Source organism: Aspergillus tanneri (assembly GCF_003426965.1).
Source record: "Aspergillus tanneri strain NIH1004 chromosome Unknown AapTan_1_pilon_pilon_pilon, whole genome shotgun sequence".
In the NCBI taxonomy this organism is placed as follows: domain Eukaryota; kingdom Fungi; phylum Ascomycota; class Eurotiomycetes; order Eurotiales; family Aspergillaceae; genus Aspergillus; species Aspergillus tanneri.
Genome location: NW_022984628.1, coordinates 5,517,408 through 5,533,259, shown reverse-complemented (window position 1 = coordinate 5,533,259; position 15,852 = coordinate 5,517,408). Strand labels below are relative to the sequence as shown.

General features: G+C 48.6%; 6 protein-coding genes across 6 annotated transcripts; 4 read left to right on the top strand and 2 right to left on the bottom strand.

The window, feature by feature from the left end:
• Window positions 1–558: 558 nt before the first annotated feature.
• ATNIH1004_003793 (aromatic prenyltransferase (DMATS family)) lies at window positions 559–1,906 on the top strand (the record flags this gene model as incomplete). The annotated part of the gene is made up of 2 exons (XM_033568466.1): window positions 559–1,712; window positions 1,768–1,906. The coding sequence occupies 2 exons, from the start codon at window positions 559–561 to the stop codon at window positions 1,904–1,906; spliced, it is 1,293 nt and encodes a 430-aa protein (XP_033430461.1).
• Window positions 1,907–2,467: 561 nt separating this feature from the next.
• ATNIH1004_003792 (uncharacterized protein) lies at window positions 2,468–3,835 on the bottom strand (the record flags this gene model as incomplete). Its single annotated transcript, XM_033568465.1, has 1 exon — window positions 2,468–3,835. One exon carries the CDS (start codon window positions 3,833–3,835, stop codon window positions 2,468–2,470), a length of 1,368 nt encoding a protein of 455 aa, XP_033430460.1.
• Window positions 3,836–5,208: 1,373 nt separating this feature from the next.
• On the bottom strand, window positions 5,209–6,853 carry ATNIH1004_003791 (cytochrome P450; the record flags this gene model as incomplete). Its single annotated transcript, XM_033568464.1, has 3 exons — window positions 5,209–6,144; window positions 6,205–6,678; window positions 6,737–6,853. The coding sequence occupies 3 exons, from the start codon at window positions 6,851–6,853 to the stop codon at window positions 5,209–5,211; spliced, it is 1,527 nt and encodes a 508-aa protein (XP_033430459.1).
• Window positions 6,854–7,223: 370 nt separating this feature from the next.
• On the top strand, window positions 7,224–8,429 carry ATNIH1004_003790 (uncharacterized protein; the record flags this gene model as incomplete). Its single annotated transcript, XM_033568463.1, has 3 exons — window positions 7,224–7,298; window positions 7,342–7,482; window positions 7,536–8,429. The coding sequence occupies 3 exons, from the start codon at window positions 7,224–7,226 to the stop codon at window positions 8,427–8,429; spliced, it is 1,110 nt and encodes a 369-aa protein (XP_033430458.1).
• Window positions 8,430–8,475: 46 nt separating this feature from the next.
• ATNIH1004_003789 (uncharacterized protein) lies at window positions 8,476–8,799 on the top strand (the record flags this gene model as incomplete). Its single annotated transcript, XM_033568462.1, has 1 exon — window positions 8,476–8,799. The coding sequence occupies one exon, from the start codon at window positions 8,476–8,478 to the stop codon at window positions 8,797–8,799; it is 324 nt and encodes a 107-aa protein (XP_033430457.1).
• A 3,947-nt stretch (window positions 8,800–12,746) lies between these two features.
• Window positions 12,747–14,345, top strand: ATNIH1004_003788 (uncharacterized protein; the record flags this gene model as incomplete). The annotated part of the gene is made up of 1 exon (XM_033568461.1): window positions 12,747–14,345. One exon carries the CDS (start codon window positions 12,747–12,749, stop codon window positions 14,343–14,345), a length of 1,599 nt encoding a protein of 532 aa, XP_033430456.1.
• Between the last annotated feature and the right edge of the window lie 1,507 nt (window positions 14,346–15,852).

Below are 15,852 nucleotides of genomic sequence, written 5' to 3'. Positions count from 1 at the left end.
CGGCTAGGATAGATCACGCCGATCAGGGACTTACTGCTTGGCATGTACGAGAAAACTTGGTCTAGAATTATCACATGCTCCTTGCAATATTGCAATAGATTGCATGCTGCGCGTTGTGCTTCTGCCATTCATACGTCTACTTAATTTGTCTCAGTGGGTCAAATGGACCGCCCCACAACAAAACTATGGTGCACTCAATTGCTCTCGTCCTTGAACCCTTGCAGAGGATAGAATGTGGACCTCAGCCAGCCATCAGTTTTCAATGCATATCAGATTGGGTCTTCAAGAAACACAGTTACATCTAACTAACTGACCCCTGCGCAAAACTTCCAGGTTGCTCCTCGGTTACGTGACAGACGTGGCACCGCATGCATCAGGGCTCGTATTGCTTGCGTCATGCGGCCGCTATCACAAACGCACAGTGAGGGCGATGGCCCCAAGAAGGTGATGAATATCTTGCTATGACCTGACCAGAACAACCAGGGTAGTATTCCTTTGAGCTCCCCTTATCTTTGTCTCCGAACCCATACTAGAAGCCAGTAACCAGAGTTCTGAAAGATGGAAATCTCCAGGAAACCAGCAACACAGCTGCCAAAGCCCTTCCACGTGCTCAATCAAGCCCTGAACCTCTCTAACAGGAACCACGCAAAATGGTGGTATAGCACGGCCCCGATGTTTGCCGCCATGATGGCCGGAGCCAACTACGACGTTCACGCACAGTACAAGTTCCTCTGCATCCACCGCGAGGTCATCATCCCGGCGTTGGGTCCGTATCCCGAAAAGGGCCAGCCCATGCACTGGAAAAGCCATCTGACGCGCTTCGGACTCCCCTTCGAGCTGAGCTTCAATTACTCTAAATCGTTGTTGCGGTTCGCCTTCGAGCCCCTCGGTCCCCTAACGGGAACGCAGGAGGACCCATTCAACACCCAGGCCATCAGGCCTGTTCTCAAGGACCTAAAGGCCATGGTTCCGCGGCTTGACCTGGAGTGGTTTGATCATTTTACCAACGCACTGGTCATTTCCGACGAGGAGGCTCAACGTCTCCACGATGGAAATCTTCCAATCCCCGTCTTCAAGACTCAGAACAAACTGGCGGCCGATCTGGAACCATCCGGGGATATTGTCTTGAAAACCTACATCTACCCCCGGATGAAGTCGATCGCGACCGGGACGCCGAAAGAAAAGCTCATGTTTGACGCAATCAAGGCCGCTGACAAGGAGGGTAAAGTCGCCACGCCACTGGCAATCCTTGAGGAGTTTATAGCTGAGCGGGCTCCAACCCTCATCGGCCACTTTCTCTCGTGTGATTTGGTCAACCCATCCGAGTCGCGGATCAAAGTCTACTGTATGGAACGCCAGCTGGACCTGGCCTCCATCGAAGGGATCTGGACTTTGAACGGGCGACGGAACGATCCAGAGACACTGGATGGACTGCAGGCGCTCAGGGAGCTGTGGCAGCTATTGCCCGTCACGGAGGGTCTGTGTCCACTGCCAGACTGCTTTTACGAGCCTGGTACCTCACCACAGGAGCAGCTTCCCTTCATCATCAATTTCACATTGTCCCCGAAAAGCCCGCTTCCCGAGCCACAGATCTATTTCCCTGCATTTGGGAGGAACGACAAAGCCATCGCGGAGGGACTGGCTACCTTCTTTGAGCGCAGAGGGTGGGGAGGCTTGGCTAAAAGCTATCCATCGGATCTGGCCGCGTACTAGTAAGTCTTTGTATCCGTGAATTAATGAATGAATGATACTGATCTCCATCCGCAGTCCGGATGTGGACCTGGGCACCGCAAATCATCTACAAGCGTGGATCTCATTCTCCTATAAGGGAAAGAAACCGTACATGAGTGTCTACCTCCATACTTTCGAGGCCTTCAGTGCTGCAGGAGGGAAGCATGTGCCATGAGGGACGTAATTATTAAGAGCAGTTTACGTGGATCCATTTATGTGGACCCATTAAATGCGTTATATAATTTTGTTTCGGTTACTCGTAGCTGCGAATTATGTCCTTACCCTGCATAGAGGCATTAAAAATCCAACGAGATTATGGTTAGGTAGAAATAAGAAAAACCAAGCAATCTGTTCTTTCTTAAACTTTCATTAAAATCTTGATTTTGCTCTCTGTCGCTAATTTCTATTTCTTGTCCGTATAAGCACCGGTAGGCCCTTGTTGCCACGCTGTCCATAAAAGACGACAAGGGTCAACTTTCAGCGCTACTTATCGCCAAGGGATCTACAAGCTATATTTGCGAACTTCCAAAACTAATGCAATTATTCGTGTACTTTACTCGCCCAATCTGTAAAACAAAGAGTGCTTCCAAAAAAACCGCAGGACGAAATAAATAGTATGTATTCACTTGCTCTAGATACTGCAATTGTGCGAGACCTTCCTAAACAACAATCAAGGTGCAACCGCCATCGTAGAACTGTACGTAATCAGGAGGTAGGCAGATACCCAGGGTAAGGACTAGGAAGAAGCCATCTGCTCGAGAACCTCATCCGTATACCCCCAAAGCAAGGTCGAGTAATCCGACGCCCAAGTAGCGCCCGTCCAGAATGTGCTGTTCTGCCCCTGGAGCTCATACAGCTGCCGATAGAACCCTCCGCGGATTTCCTCCGCCGAAACGAACATGGTAACAGGGGTGTGGCTTGCAAACTTGACGATCTCAGGCTTGTGCGTAGAGTATGTTCCCTCGGCATGGAGACGCTCGAGCTTCTCATACATGTATGCCTTCGCCTCGGCCTCTCCGAACTCGGACCCACCGACTAGCTTGATGTTGTGGTAGCCAGGAGCCCAGTGGGTATCCAGGCGCCAGATGAATGGTTCCTCGGGGACACCATACGGGCGCTCCGTGTCAACGTTGACCAGGTTCACGTCGTTGGGGAGACCGGTGTCGTTGATGAGCGCGGCCCAGTATTGGTGATACTGCCATTTGGAGAAGATGTGGGATTCTTGTTCGCTTAGCGGGAAGCCGTGCAGATTGTCTAAGAGGGGCGGAATGGTGACTAGCAGTTGCTTGCCCTTAAGGAGCGTTGTAGTCCCGTCGGCACTGCGCACGGTGACTTCGACGCCATCCTCAGAGCGCTGAATGGACTCGGGAGTCGTTTCCAAGAGGACGTCGCTGCCGAGTTCTTTGCCGGCGCTCTTGTACAGAGCAGCGATACCTTCGATGGGACGGACGTAGCCCTCGTTCAAGGCGGCGGCGTGGGGGACCCCGATATATTGGATGACGTAGAGGGTGATCATGTCCAAGACATCGCCGGAAGTGTGAGAGAAGATGGCATACACGGCATCCTCGAGATGGTACTTCTTTACGAAGTCCGCGAAAGGACTGATGAGATCCTCTGGCACCGGTTCTGGGATTCGATAGACACCGTCGTCCAGGAAGCCAAACTGAGAGATGGCATCGACCCATTTCGCGAATGCTTCCCTGTCCTGGAGCTGGCCTGCCGGGTATTCTGTCCTTTGCCCCGTGTTGAGGTTTAGGTAGTCCTCGTGCGCGGGAGCAGGGTTGCGGCGCCCATAGGGCACTTGAAGCCGCTCGAGATAGTTGCGAGTCACGGTCGTGTTGAAGAATCCTTCCACACCAAAGTTAAGAGGCGTATTGTCTTCAGTGTAGTAGGTTTCGCCGTGACCGCCCAGATAGTCGTTGCGTTCAACAACGGCGACGGTCTTGCCTTGATCCTTGAGACGAATCGCGGCATATGTCCCCGAGCTGCCACCGCCAAGAATGATCACATCGCGGGAGATGGTGTCGCGGGCGACAATCGCATTTGCCAGACTGAGACAGACGACGCTGGAAAGACCAAGGAAGCTCGCAATTCTGGCTGCCATCTTGAGATTGGGAGAAAAAAAAAAAGTTGAACAGGCCAGAATACAGCCCAATGCGCAAACACTGCCGGTTTAAAAGCAACAGACGACCACTCAATGTTTGCGCGCCATCTTGAGTTTGAAGCTTCTGACTCCCGAAATTGTTCCTGGCCGACTTTGGACTTTGCTTGATTGAGATCCCCGGCCCGCAAGGCTTTGGCGTCTTGGGAACCCAGGGCAGCGCCGGTCTCCACGGCTAGTCACTAGCTCTTCGGATCACATTTGCAGAAAGAGCCTTTGCCACTGGAGTTTCACCGTGAGCATCTCTTACGCCAATGCTTTGAGACCGCATGCCGTAGCGCATTGCCCGTCTTCTCTCATCCATATTGAAAACTACTTCGAGCTGAAAAATGGAGTGTTGATCACAGCCCAGTGGATGGAGATACTGTACATGGAGATTCCCACTTTCTTGGCTGCAGCAGATCGTATTTGGATTACGTAAAAAAATACAGTTCTAGATCTACGATAATATACGACGTGCATATAGCTAGCGGCTTGGCTAGGAGTTTATGGCCAGATGTGACCTGTGCGTGTCGATAGGATCATGCAAACGCACTATTAAGGTTAAGGTGCTTGAGATATGTTACATTCACGTGCTCTCAGTTGCCTTCAGTCTCTTCCATCGTGCCGTTTTCATTAGTCTAGCAGGGGGCTTCTGCACCTTTACTAGCTTGCATATATCGGACCCGATCATACGATGCATACATACGTCGCATTGCACCTGAGCTACTCCGTAGCTGAAATGCAAGGATATGGATCGTTGCCTGGTGAGGTCGGATTCAGCCGGCCACGTACATCACATTGCATCTGCATACATGGATTCCGGCCTGATAATTTTGATGGTCGCCCCTCTCATGTAATCAACAGTGTTACATTGCGTATGAGGGCCCACGAGCTGTGAGGTTCGTGACGGTCTGCTCATGTTGGACCTGAGCCAGCCCTCGTCCATGCTAGCAGTCTGCAGTTCGAACTATCAGGAATCGGGGAGTGCGTGGTAGATGCCCTTCAATCCACTTGCCTTGCAAAGATACTATATGTCTCCCTTTCAACGTTTTGCACTCGGGATATACCCTATCGGAAGCCAATTAGATATAAGCAGGAAGATTAAGAAGTAGAGAACTGCGAAAATCAATAATTAAGAAAGAAAGGGCCATGCTTGAGGTGATTCCATTTCAGGGGCCCTTTGTAGATCGGGAAGTAATCTTAAGAACAGCTATGATATTCTGATACAGGAGACACCGGAGACACAACGCAGAGGCGATGCTATTTTACTAGTGATGAAAGACTGGCTAAACAAACGGTAAGACCGTCTTGACCATCAACCTCTCTCCCCGACTTCAGCGTGTCACTGAAGTAAATTTGATCTTCAACGGCTTCGTACTCCAGACATTGAAGACTAACGCCTCTTCCCACTTTTCCGATCCAGGAGCGAGTTCCCAATCAAACTCCCAGATCAGCCGAGCCAGGACCAGACGCATCTCCAATCGGGCGAGGTTATGAGCAATGCAGTTTCGAGGACCGTAGCTGAACGCCTGCACGGCGTGGCGATCGTCGGTCTGGTACGTGGGATCCCCGAGCCATCGTTCAGGGATGAAACTGTGTGGATCGACAAAGTTCCGGCTGCAGCGATTGATGCAGAAGTGCGCGATGCCGACTTGTGTGCCACCAGGGATCCAATGTCCGTCGATAAAATCGCCACCCCGAGGGACACGGCGCGGAAAGACCGCGGGACCGGGAGGGAAGATCCGGAGCGCCTCGTTCATGCACGCGTTCAGATACTTCAGCTGATTCACGCTGATCGAGTTGATGTCTCCAACGCTGTTGAAGGTGCTTCGAATTTCGCTGATCACTTTGCGCTTGGCGTTTACGTTCTGTGTCAGGAAGTATAGTGTTGCACTGAGAGCCGTGGCCGTCGTTTCGCTGCCGGCGATGATGAGGGTGGAGCAATTCCCGTCAATCTCGTATCGCTCGAGCCCATTCTGTGGATCGAACAGATTGGTTGTCAGGTCCTTGTAGTGGATCTTTCGGTCCATTCGACGCTGCACTTTGTCATGGGTGTACTTCCGGTGGGTTACGAATTTGTCGCGCAGGGACTTGGGGACGAACCACATCAGGATGTGGAATATCCATGGATAGTACCCTACGGCGTGCGTCATGGCGCGGAGTTTCATCACCTCGAGAATCATTTCCACCCAGGGGTGGTAGTGCGAGTTCTCGAGGCAACCGTAGGTCTCGCCGAATGCAAGCTCCCCGATCAGGTCAAATGTCGCGTACTAGGGCAATTCACTCGGTCAGCTGCGGGCTTCTTTGTTCAGTGAGTTTCGGAGACTTACGTTAAACCAAGCCGTCATTTCAGGTGTCTTACCTGCCGCTACTTCCACTTGCAGCTTCTCTACCAATAGATTGATGTTTCGTTGAATCACTGGCTCCTGCTCTCTCAGCGCAGCATCCGAGAAGCCCTTGGCGAGCAGACGGCGGTAAAAGCGATGAAGGTCACCGTCTACCGTCACGATTGAATGAGGCGCAGTCGGGCCCTTGTAGAGGGGGGTGTCCTTGTCCATCTCGGGCTTCCCGGGGCGCGCGCCGTAAATGTCATCCCATGCACGACTGGAGGTGAAGAGCACCTCGTCTGGAGCAATCCGCAACACTGGTCCGTATGTTTCGTGTGCCTGCGAAAGGGCTGAAACGATGTCTCCCGTGCATAGGTGGTACGAGTGCCACAGACGTGTCACTGCTGCCAGTTTCGGTCCGGGATACTTTGCGAGCGGATGGAGCGTGAGCCGGTAGATGCCGACGAGCATGCAGTACTGGCCAGATCAGTTAGCTTGAATTATGCCTTTATCGGAATTGACACTGGCTACCCACCGTAACCCCTATCAACAAGACCGTTGTCATGGCCTTGCTGAGTGAGAGACTGTCCGCATCGGGGCTGCCTGTATTGTAGAATGCGTGGCGTACTATCTCGCTGGCAAATCGGCTCATTTTGGGTAGTTCAGGCCAACGGTAAGACGTAAATCCAATAATCAAAGGAATTTCCGGGAGAATGTTGAGAGCAAGCCTTTTATGTGTTGTAGAGTTTGCCACCAATTTGCATGTGAAGTGGAAGAAACGCAGGACAAACAATAAATGCAGGCATGGATCGGATGCCTTGCCTATTGGGCCGCCGTGCATATGCAGCAAAATGTCTCTCGCTTACACTATAACTTATCTTTAAGTCCTTCCCTATCATCCCATTTATCTACCTTTCGTTCTGGCGGTATCACCGCGAGTGTTGAGTGTTCACCTTTCACAGCGTTCTTCAGAGGTTCGATCCACCGCCAGTTCTGCACTGTCACCGAACTTGCTCTACATCATGAAAATCTGCCTCCTGGTTTTACGCGGAGATGTGGAGGAGGCAAGTGATGCCGGCTACTACCATTCCTTTACTGTATTTTCTTCTAGACACAGACTGACTTTCTCCGCCTGAACAGGGACCAAGTGCAGTCGATCTCAGTCGCTACATACCTCAAACTCGTCATCAGTTCAAAACCTGTTACATCAGCAAATACAGTGCGGAAGTAGAGATCGATGAAATCTGCAAAGATGGATATGACATGTTTCTGAATTATATGGTTCGCACAGCAAACCCCGGAGAACGAAAATCTCACTGATCAGCTATGAGTAGGTGGCAGAGTCGGGGGATGATGTTTCGAGAGTGGCAGCGATCACGAGATATCTCGAGGCGAAAGATATCATACTTCTCAACAGCTCGTGCTTCACTCACACCACCGACGCGAGGGAAGAAAGTCGTACCGTCCGAATCCTGACAAAGACTCATGGATTGGACCCCGAACTTCTCAAGGGCAAGCAGTGGGTTTGTCTTGCCATGGAAATGGGCCTAGAAACTATGGTTTTTACTCCAGCCCAGTGCACCACCTCCGTGAGTCTCGATCGAAAAGGTTTACATGAAGCATCGGCGGACTTCAATTGGGTCACGGAAGCCTCCCTGCAGTCCATCCTGAAGTCAATTGCGTTGGATGTGTTGAAAGCATCTGGCAGTGGTTTTGTGCGTGTAGAGACTTCGCTAAAAGCAGAGGCTGAGATATACATGGAGGGTCGCCTTTGCACTCCTCGCGCATTTTACGGAGAAAAGTATACCACATACGAGGATGTGGTGATCGAAGAGGAGTTTCCCGGCGGACATATGGCATTCTTTGACATGCTGGTCACTAGTAAACAAATGCGCTCGGGTCAGGACCACGATCGGAACCAACACCTAGCAGGGGTTTATGACGGCTTTGCCCCTCGCTATCATGCTGCTCGGGCCAACACCGGGCTAAGTCGGATGCAGGAAGACCTGAGCCGAGACTACGATTTCTCCGGCACGGTCCTGGATCTCGCGTGTGGAAACGGTGAATTTGGAGCTATCCTGCACGAGCATGGCGTCTCCGCAAAAATCTCCGGCATCGATGTCTCCGCTGGGATGACCCGATCCTCATACATCCAGGATCACTACGAGAAGCCACTCTTGATAGGGCCGATGGACGAATTCATAATGGCAAGTTCCCCAATTTCCTGAACATACGTTTTCATCCATAGCTTGGTCACTAATTGACAACTAGCGCATGACTGATTTCGACCATGTGGTTTGTTTCGCGGCATTTCAATTCCTGGACCCCGTTCACTTGACCGCGTGTTTGGCTCGCATGTTCATGGTTGCCAGGAAGTCGGTGACTGCGATCCATGAGGATCTCAGTGACACATACATTGAAAATATGAAGAAGCGTAACGGAGAACTGTGTACCAATTTCAATCATATTTCCACGCTGGAGGAGTTTGGCGTTCCTAAGGGTTGGAAGCAGGTTCTCATGAAACACTTTCCCTTATATGATAACCCGAACATTGGGGAGGTGGTGTATGGATTTGCGATTCGTTTTGAGAGAGCCTAAAAATGACGAAATTACATCGTTAATTTCATTGCTATAAGTATTATCTCTGTTATTAGTAGTAGTGATAGTAGTAGTATAGGTATTGTAGTGGGGTTACGCGCTTGTAAGGGGTGATTTAGATCAAACGCGCGCAGTATAAGACGTGCCTATCTCCTCAGTTAGTTAATAATAATAAGCAGCTTTCTTCCTAAGATTGTTCTCAATGAGTCGCTGTTCCGCCGAATAGGTCAAGGGCGCCTTAGCTTCGTGGAGTATCTTGTTGCCTCGTTGACTGAAGTCCCGTTGTCTAGTTGAAGCTACTGTTGACTCGACTTCGCGAACCACTTTGTTATCTCGTTGAGACGTCATCTAAACAAGGCTACCTGTCCTTGACTCGTCAGACCGTCTCAGCTGTCCTGGTCACAGCACGAACCAATTTGTCTTCACTTTGTACCAACAAAAATTCGGAGATGGCTGCCAACAATGCTGGCCCATCAGGCTGCTTACCCAGTGCTCTAATCTCTTCCATGCAGGGCATTTCAACAAAGCCAGTGACACGGTTGAACAGTGTGGTCTTATCTCCTACATTCCAACGTCCTGCATCACTCCGAGAGCAGCCGGCCTGATCTTCGATCAGTCGCATCTAGCGCCCTATGTAGGAGCGAAGGTCATGCCTGAGTAATACATTGGGTTCAACCATTGACAAATGTAGGAAATAGCAAACTCCTGGAACAAGTCTGGACAATGAATCATCCAGGTCATCTTACAATCTGAAGGCGCGTGAGATGCCCTTGCGTCTCCAGTGGGTCCCAGGACATTGGGATGACCTCGGAAATAATACAGCGGACCGCCTAGCCAAGGGAGAAGTTGGCCTAGTTAAATCACAACCATTTTAATATCTTCTTTCGCGGGAGAAGGGATTTATTCGCAGCAGGACTTGAAAAAAATGGGAGCAAGAATAAAGGACCTGCAATTTCGGTGAGGTTAATATAAGTCTGCCTTTAATCCACACCCGGAAAATATACAGCTCGCTCCCACAGATCCAAGCTTACCTGCTCACGCAACTCTAGACCCCCACGTATAGCTAGCAACAGAGGCAAGCGACACCGCTTCCGGGAAGATAATAGATTCGAATGAGGGAATAAAAAAGCAGTGGTTTATGTCCTAGTCGACTGCCCAAGATTAAAGCGTCAGTGATAGGAGCTACGGAGGGAAATTGGAAGTACCCTTAATAATATTTCAGATATGCTGGGAGGAAGACTGAAAGGTAAGGACGGTAAATTGCAATATACCATGCAATGCAGCAGTACCTTAGGTGTAGTACCAGACTTTGCAGAGGCATCTTAGAGGTTTCAAGCCTCGCGCTACAAGGGCGGCAGAACAGAGCACCCGGCACTTAGATCTCCACAGGCTTTGACGAGGCTCCAAAGTCGTCGTTAATTAATGGATCACGGTACATAGGTATAGAGAGATAGCGATAGTAGGGTCCTACATATTGTCGAAGGTGAGGGTCAGCGTATGAATACTACTACTGTTATATACTCCGGTCGAAGTAAGTTCTCCCCCTTCTTAAATTTAGTCTGGACGATAAGCAGGACAGAATTTCAAGCTCCTGAAACAACTCTCCATAGACATTCTCGTGAAATAACTACATGGTCTGATAATTGTGCTAATGTAGCACAGGTCTATGCGGCCGAGTAGTCATCGTGTGTAAAGGTCAGTTTTGCACGTTAATGAGTAATGTAATAGAGAGTGTTGTACTTAGTCACTTATCAATCCATCAAAAAGCGTAACCTTGAGCAGTGTAAACGGAAGGAAATAATTCCATGGAAAAGATACTGTAATTTCACAAATGCCAGGCTTCCGCCAAGGTGAGAGGAAGAGAGCCAAGTATTCTGATGCTGGTGCTTGTTAGGAGTGCCAGGAACAGGGTGCATGGCCTAGTCGCTGGAGGTCATGCGCGCAGGAGATGAAGTGAGCGGCGAAAGAGGCAGCTTTGAAGAAATATCAAAGATAGGGGCCCAGGTAGTTTACATTAACTAATTGTGAGGCAGCAAATCAGATATTCTGCCGATTTAACACAACTCACAACGTCATAGTTAATAGGTGCAAATAACTGGTCTACTACCCAGTTTTGCATCCCCGGTCTCATGACGTATTATTACTCTCATTTAGACGTGCAGTACACCTAATATGGCTAATAATGCAGCTGTAGTTCAGATCCACCTACCATCGTATTAAACCAGTTGAGGGCTGTCATTTAGCTAGCAGCTAGCACGTTAAGACTTATATACCGATGTACGATATATAAATTTCGCCGGGCAAGACTCTATGTCCATGTAAAGAAGCTTGGATGTTGGCGTAACTTGCACATCTATGTAGTAGATCAGGAATCATCTGGCAATGGTATTCTGTATTGCAGTAGTCTGGTATCGTACTGTCATAGTACTATTATGAGCGGTATGCCCGTCCTTGTGTCGGTCTTCGATCTATGTATCACCCTAGAGTATAAGTACAGGATTCCTGGGTTTTCCATTGCCGGACCTTAGTGTCATTCGTCCAATATCCCACTATAATATCATCTCGCGTGATATGGCCTCAAGCTTTCTAGCACAGTCGCTGTGGATACCAGCACCAACACTAACGGGACAGAATCTGAGTGATCAGTCTGGCAGGGTAGGGCACGCACACGGCGTACATGACAGTGCAATATAATTTAATAAATGCTAGGTCTTTATCGTGACAGGAGGCTACTCACGGATAGGATATGAGCTCACCAAAATTCTCTTTCAACATGGCGGTAAGGTGTACATTGCTGGACCGAGCAAGGAAAAAGCCAGTAAATCCATTTCAATCCTCCGGGAGAGTGTATCGAACTGTCATGGACAACTGCACTTTCTTCGACTAGATCTTGCAGATCTCTCTGTCTTGTAACTTTTTATATGGTCAAGTGGTTTTCTCTCTACTAGAGCACAGACAACCAAACCATCACACTTGGCAATTGACGTCCTGTCAATTCCAGCAATGAGCAATGAAACTGAGCGAGTTTTTTCAGGGGCACGTCGTACAATCTCATTGGAAAGGCACAACTACCAGCTGAAAATATTGAGAGAATATAATGTCTAAAACGCTGGCAAAGGAGTAATATTTCGGAGGCGAAACTCGAGGGGTGGTTAGTTAAATTAAATCCTCTTTGATTCCATACACGCATTGATCATAATGCCAAGAAATTGTTTCGAAAAATTCGAATTTCGGATTATTCATCTGGACTTTATTAATTCTTGCCAAGCTTGTTCTGAGCGAGGAGTACATTGAAGCCGAAGTGCTCCTCTAAAGAAATGGATGTTGTTAGGATTGATATGGAAATGCGATTGCCGAACTTGTCATAGCCAAAGCCTACCCAAAGACCAAACGGTTTATTCTCTGAGCAGACAACTTGGCCAGTAGACAATGTTCGCAAAATTTATCCGAAGTCCAGAAAGTCTCTTCTGTGCCTGGCCCGCCTGAGTACGACATGACCCACTCGTTCGAAAATCATACCCTGGCCCCTTGTAAACCAAACTTGATCGTCGTAGCATAGCCCACTGAATACAGTACATGGATGAGGACAAGATGAGACGGGAAGAACCAATAATCATAAAAGAGGGAATGCTAGCGCATGCCAAGGGATACATCACACCGGGAGGAGCGAATCTAGCCAGTTCGAGGAACACGGTGTGTTGGAGGAGGGGACCCTTTCTCTCACTTCGTTCGTTTCAGGGAAATGAAACAGAGGCCAATCCCCAGTTTCATCCAAATATTGGTCCGATGTTGATGACTGGAAGGGTCCTTAAAGTTAAAATGTCCCGAAAGCTAAACCTTAACTCTATTCTGGAATGCCCAATTTTCTATAAATTGAGGGGTCTGCGACTACCATGACAAGTACTTTATTTGCGCACTCGGTATTCACCTCCATAAGATATATCGCGATGTTATTTTATATTCTGGGACTGATCTCATTCTCTGCCTATACCACAGCCCTATTGTCGGGCGGCTCAGGCCATTACACTCAGAACGGAAATTGCTCATCATCTGTCATATCATCCCCGACTTTGCCAGAAGCTGAAATCCTCAGTCTCTCTGCAGCACCAGTAACAAACTATGTTGGTGATAATTTCTCAATTGACTTCTGCAATGTGACCATCTCTTACACCCATCCGGGCTGGAACGACACGATCCATGTCACCATCTGGCTTCCCTTGCAGAATTGGAATGGACGGCTCCAAGGCTCAGGAGGAGGGCGCTATGCCACGAGACCCATTGATTCAATTCTTGCAGCAGCAGTGGCGGCTAATTATTCTGTCGTGGCAACTGATGGCGGCCATAGGGTCAACAATACAAATGCGGAGTCGTGGTTCCATGAATCTCGGAGTTCTAAATCGTGGTCACTCAATGCCTTGAACGAAGTGAACCTCTATCTCTTACAGGATTTCGCTTCAGTGGCATTAAACGACGCATCAGTTGTAGGCAAGCAGGTCACACACAGCTTCTACGGCCAACCCGCTCACCACTCATACTGGAACGGATGTGGCACCGGTGGGAGACAGGGGCTAATGCTCGCTCAGCGATACCCCGATGCGTTTGATGGGATCGTAGCTGCTGCCCCAGCCATCAACTGGCCAAGTTTTACTGTCGGGTTGTTCTGGCCGCAATTCGTCATGAACCAGCTGAGCAGGTTCCCTCCGCAGTGTGTCATGGATACAATTACCACTGCAGCTGTTGATGCGTGTGATGATCTCGACGGTGTGGTTGACGGGGTCATTGGCGCTGCTGATCTATGCCAATTCGACCCTGCATCTCTGGTCGGCCAATCTGTGAACTGCAATGGTGTGCCAATTGAAATTACTGAGGAAGATACTACCATCGTTCAGAAGATATGGGAGGGTCCCAGATCTGTTAACGGCTCTTTCCTCTGGCATGGTTTTGAGCCCGGCACTAATCTCTCAGGGGTGGCCAATACATCTTGCAGTGCTTCAGCGTCCGACTGCACAGGTGTCCCGTCTGCCATGGCTTTAGATTGGATTAACCTCTTCGTCGAGCAAAATCCATCCAGAGACCTCACAAATTTGAGCCATGTAGACCTTGATAATATCTTCTATCGATCCAACCAGAAATATTCATCAATAATAGCAACAGATGACCCCGATCTATCTGCTTTCAAGAACGCAGGAGGGAAAATGATCTCTTGGCATGGGCTTATTGATGCTGGGATCCCGCCAAAGGGAACTCGACAATACTATCGACGCGTTGAAGCGCTGGATACTGCGGTGAGAGACTTTTATCGACACTTTGAGGCTCCGGGAGTGGGGATTTATTCCTGTTATAGCGGGAGTGGGCCTGCTCCTACTGATGATTTAGATACAGTAGTGGAGTGGGTTGAGAACGGTGTTGTGCCGGAGACTTTAATGGCAAAAACAACAGACTTGAGCAGGGAGAGAAATCTTTGTCCATGGCCGCTTGTGTCCGTGTACCAGGGAGGAGATGAAAAGGTTGCGTCGTCATATGCTTGTAGGGAGAGCTTTGCCTGATGAAATAAGTTCTGGGTTTGATTATTGTTATTCCTATTTTGGTTAATAGAGGCTCCATTGGCACAGCTGCTGACTTTGTCGACCAGTTCAAGAGTTTTATGGAAGCTCTATCACACTGTTAGCGTGGGAATAGAAGAGGAGGGAAAAAAAGAAAGAAGTTGCTGTATCTCAGCCCGTCGTCGTGTTCCACAGATTGATGCACTGACTACCGGAAGTCGATGCCGGGGATGATGCCAATAAACCTGTTTCCTTCGCATCGCTTGTTTTCCACAGTGTTTCGTATTTGCTAGGCCGTATTCTCCGAACACATCCTTTGATAGAATCCTTTGGAGAATTCTCAAATGCGGAGTAAACTATTCAGCATCCGTTAGATGTCGAGTTAGTATTAGTTACTAACATCCTTATGTCTCTTACAGTGTTAAGCTGGGATATTATAATGCATATTTAATAAGTACTGGAGTCCCTATGTACGGAGAAAAAGAAATTGGCTCTGTTATTTGTGGATTTTATTATTTTATTATTTAGCTACAGCCGTTAACCGGACATCGTCCTTCGACGGGCTCCTCTCCTGGGCGATAACCATGTTAAAGTCCTGTTAATACTAAGTAAACAAGTCTTCCAACACAAACCTTTTTTAGAAAAATAAAAGAGGTTTATTTAATAATATTATAGTAGCTAAACCCCCCAATTCGGGCATAACCTTGCACTAAGCTTGTTTGTTTGTAGTCTGTTGTTATAGCCAAGCTCAGGATCTTAACTATTCCACTTGACCAAAAGACCACTATATCTGATCCCCATTCCTGAGCGCCTTATATAGTAGCGCACTGTAATGTTAGGTGACGCACCCATACCAACACGAGCCCACGATGGTTCAAGGGTGCAGGCTGGTTGCTTGGTCGATCACCGAGCGGCGGTGGTCCATGGGATTGACTCCGGGTGTCTTGATGGTATATATTGGAATCCAACCGCTTGAAAGGCTGTAGACCTGACAAGACGCAATTCCCCACATTTCACGACTGATCCTTCAGCCGGTGGGATAACTTGTATGTTCTCCTCTCACCTCGTTTGCTCCTACTTCCAAAATAACACCTAAAGAGTTACTATTATGTCTCTTGGAACGCGTGAGGGTGTTGGCCTGTGGTCAGCTCTTTACTATGTCCCACGCTGATTACGATGAAACTTGGCCGTTTAAATAGGCACACTACCAAGTGGATACCAGCTTGTTCTTCTAAATCCTATCCTCTTGTCACACCCAGACTCATCCACATAAACAAGGTGATACTGAAGTCCGAAATAAAATAAAGTATGCATCACGTAAATATGCATTTCGCTCCCTTGCTTGATATTTGGCCTTATTTTTAGACCAATGCTCACGCTTGAGTGTATGGCTTATGTTGCTTGGTGGTACTTCCACTTTAAACTCATCATATAGAAAAATAGTCATCTCATCAAGGTATAAGTGAGGTTTTTCAAGAAGATGGTCACAGAGTGCTTTGATCATAGTGGG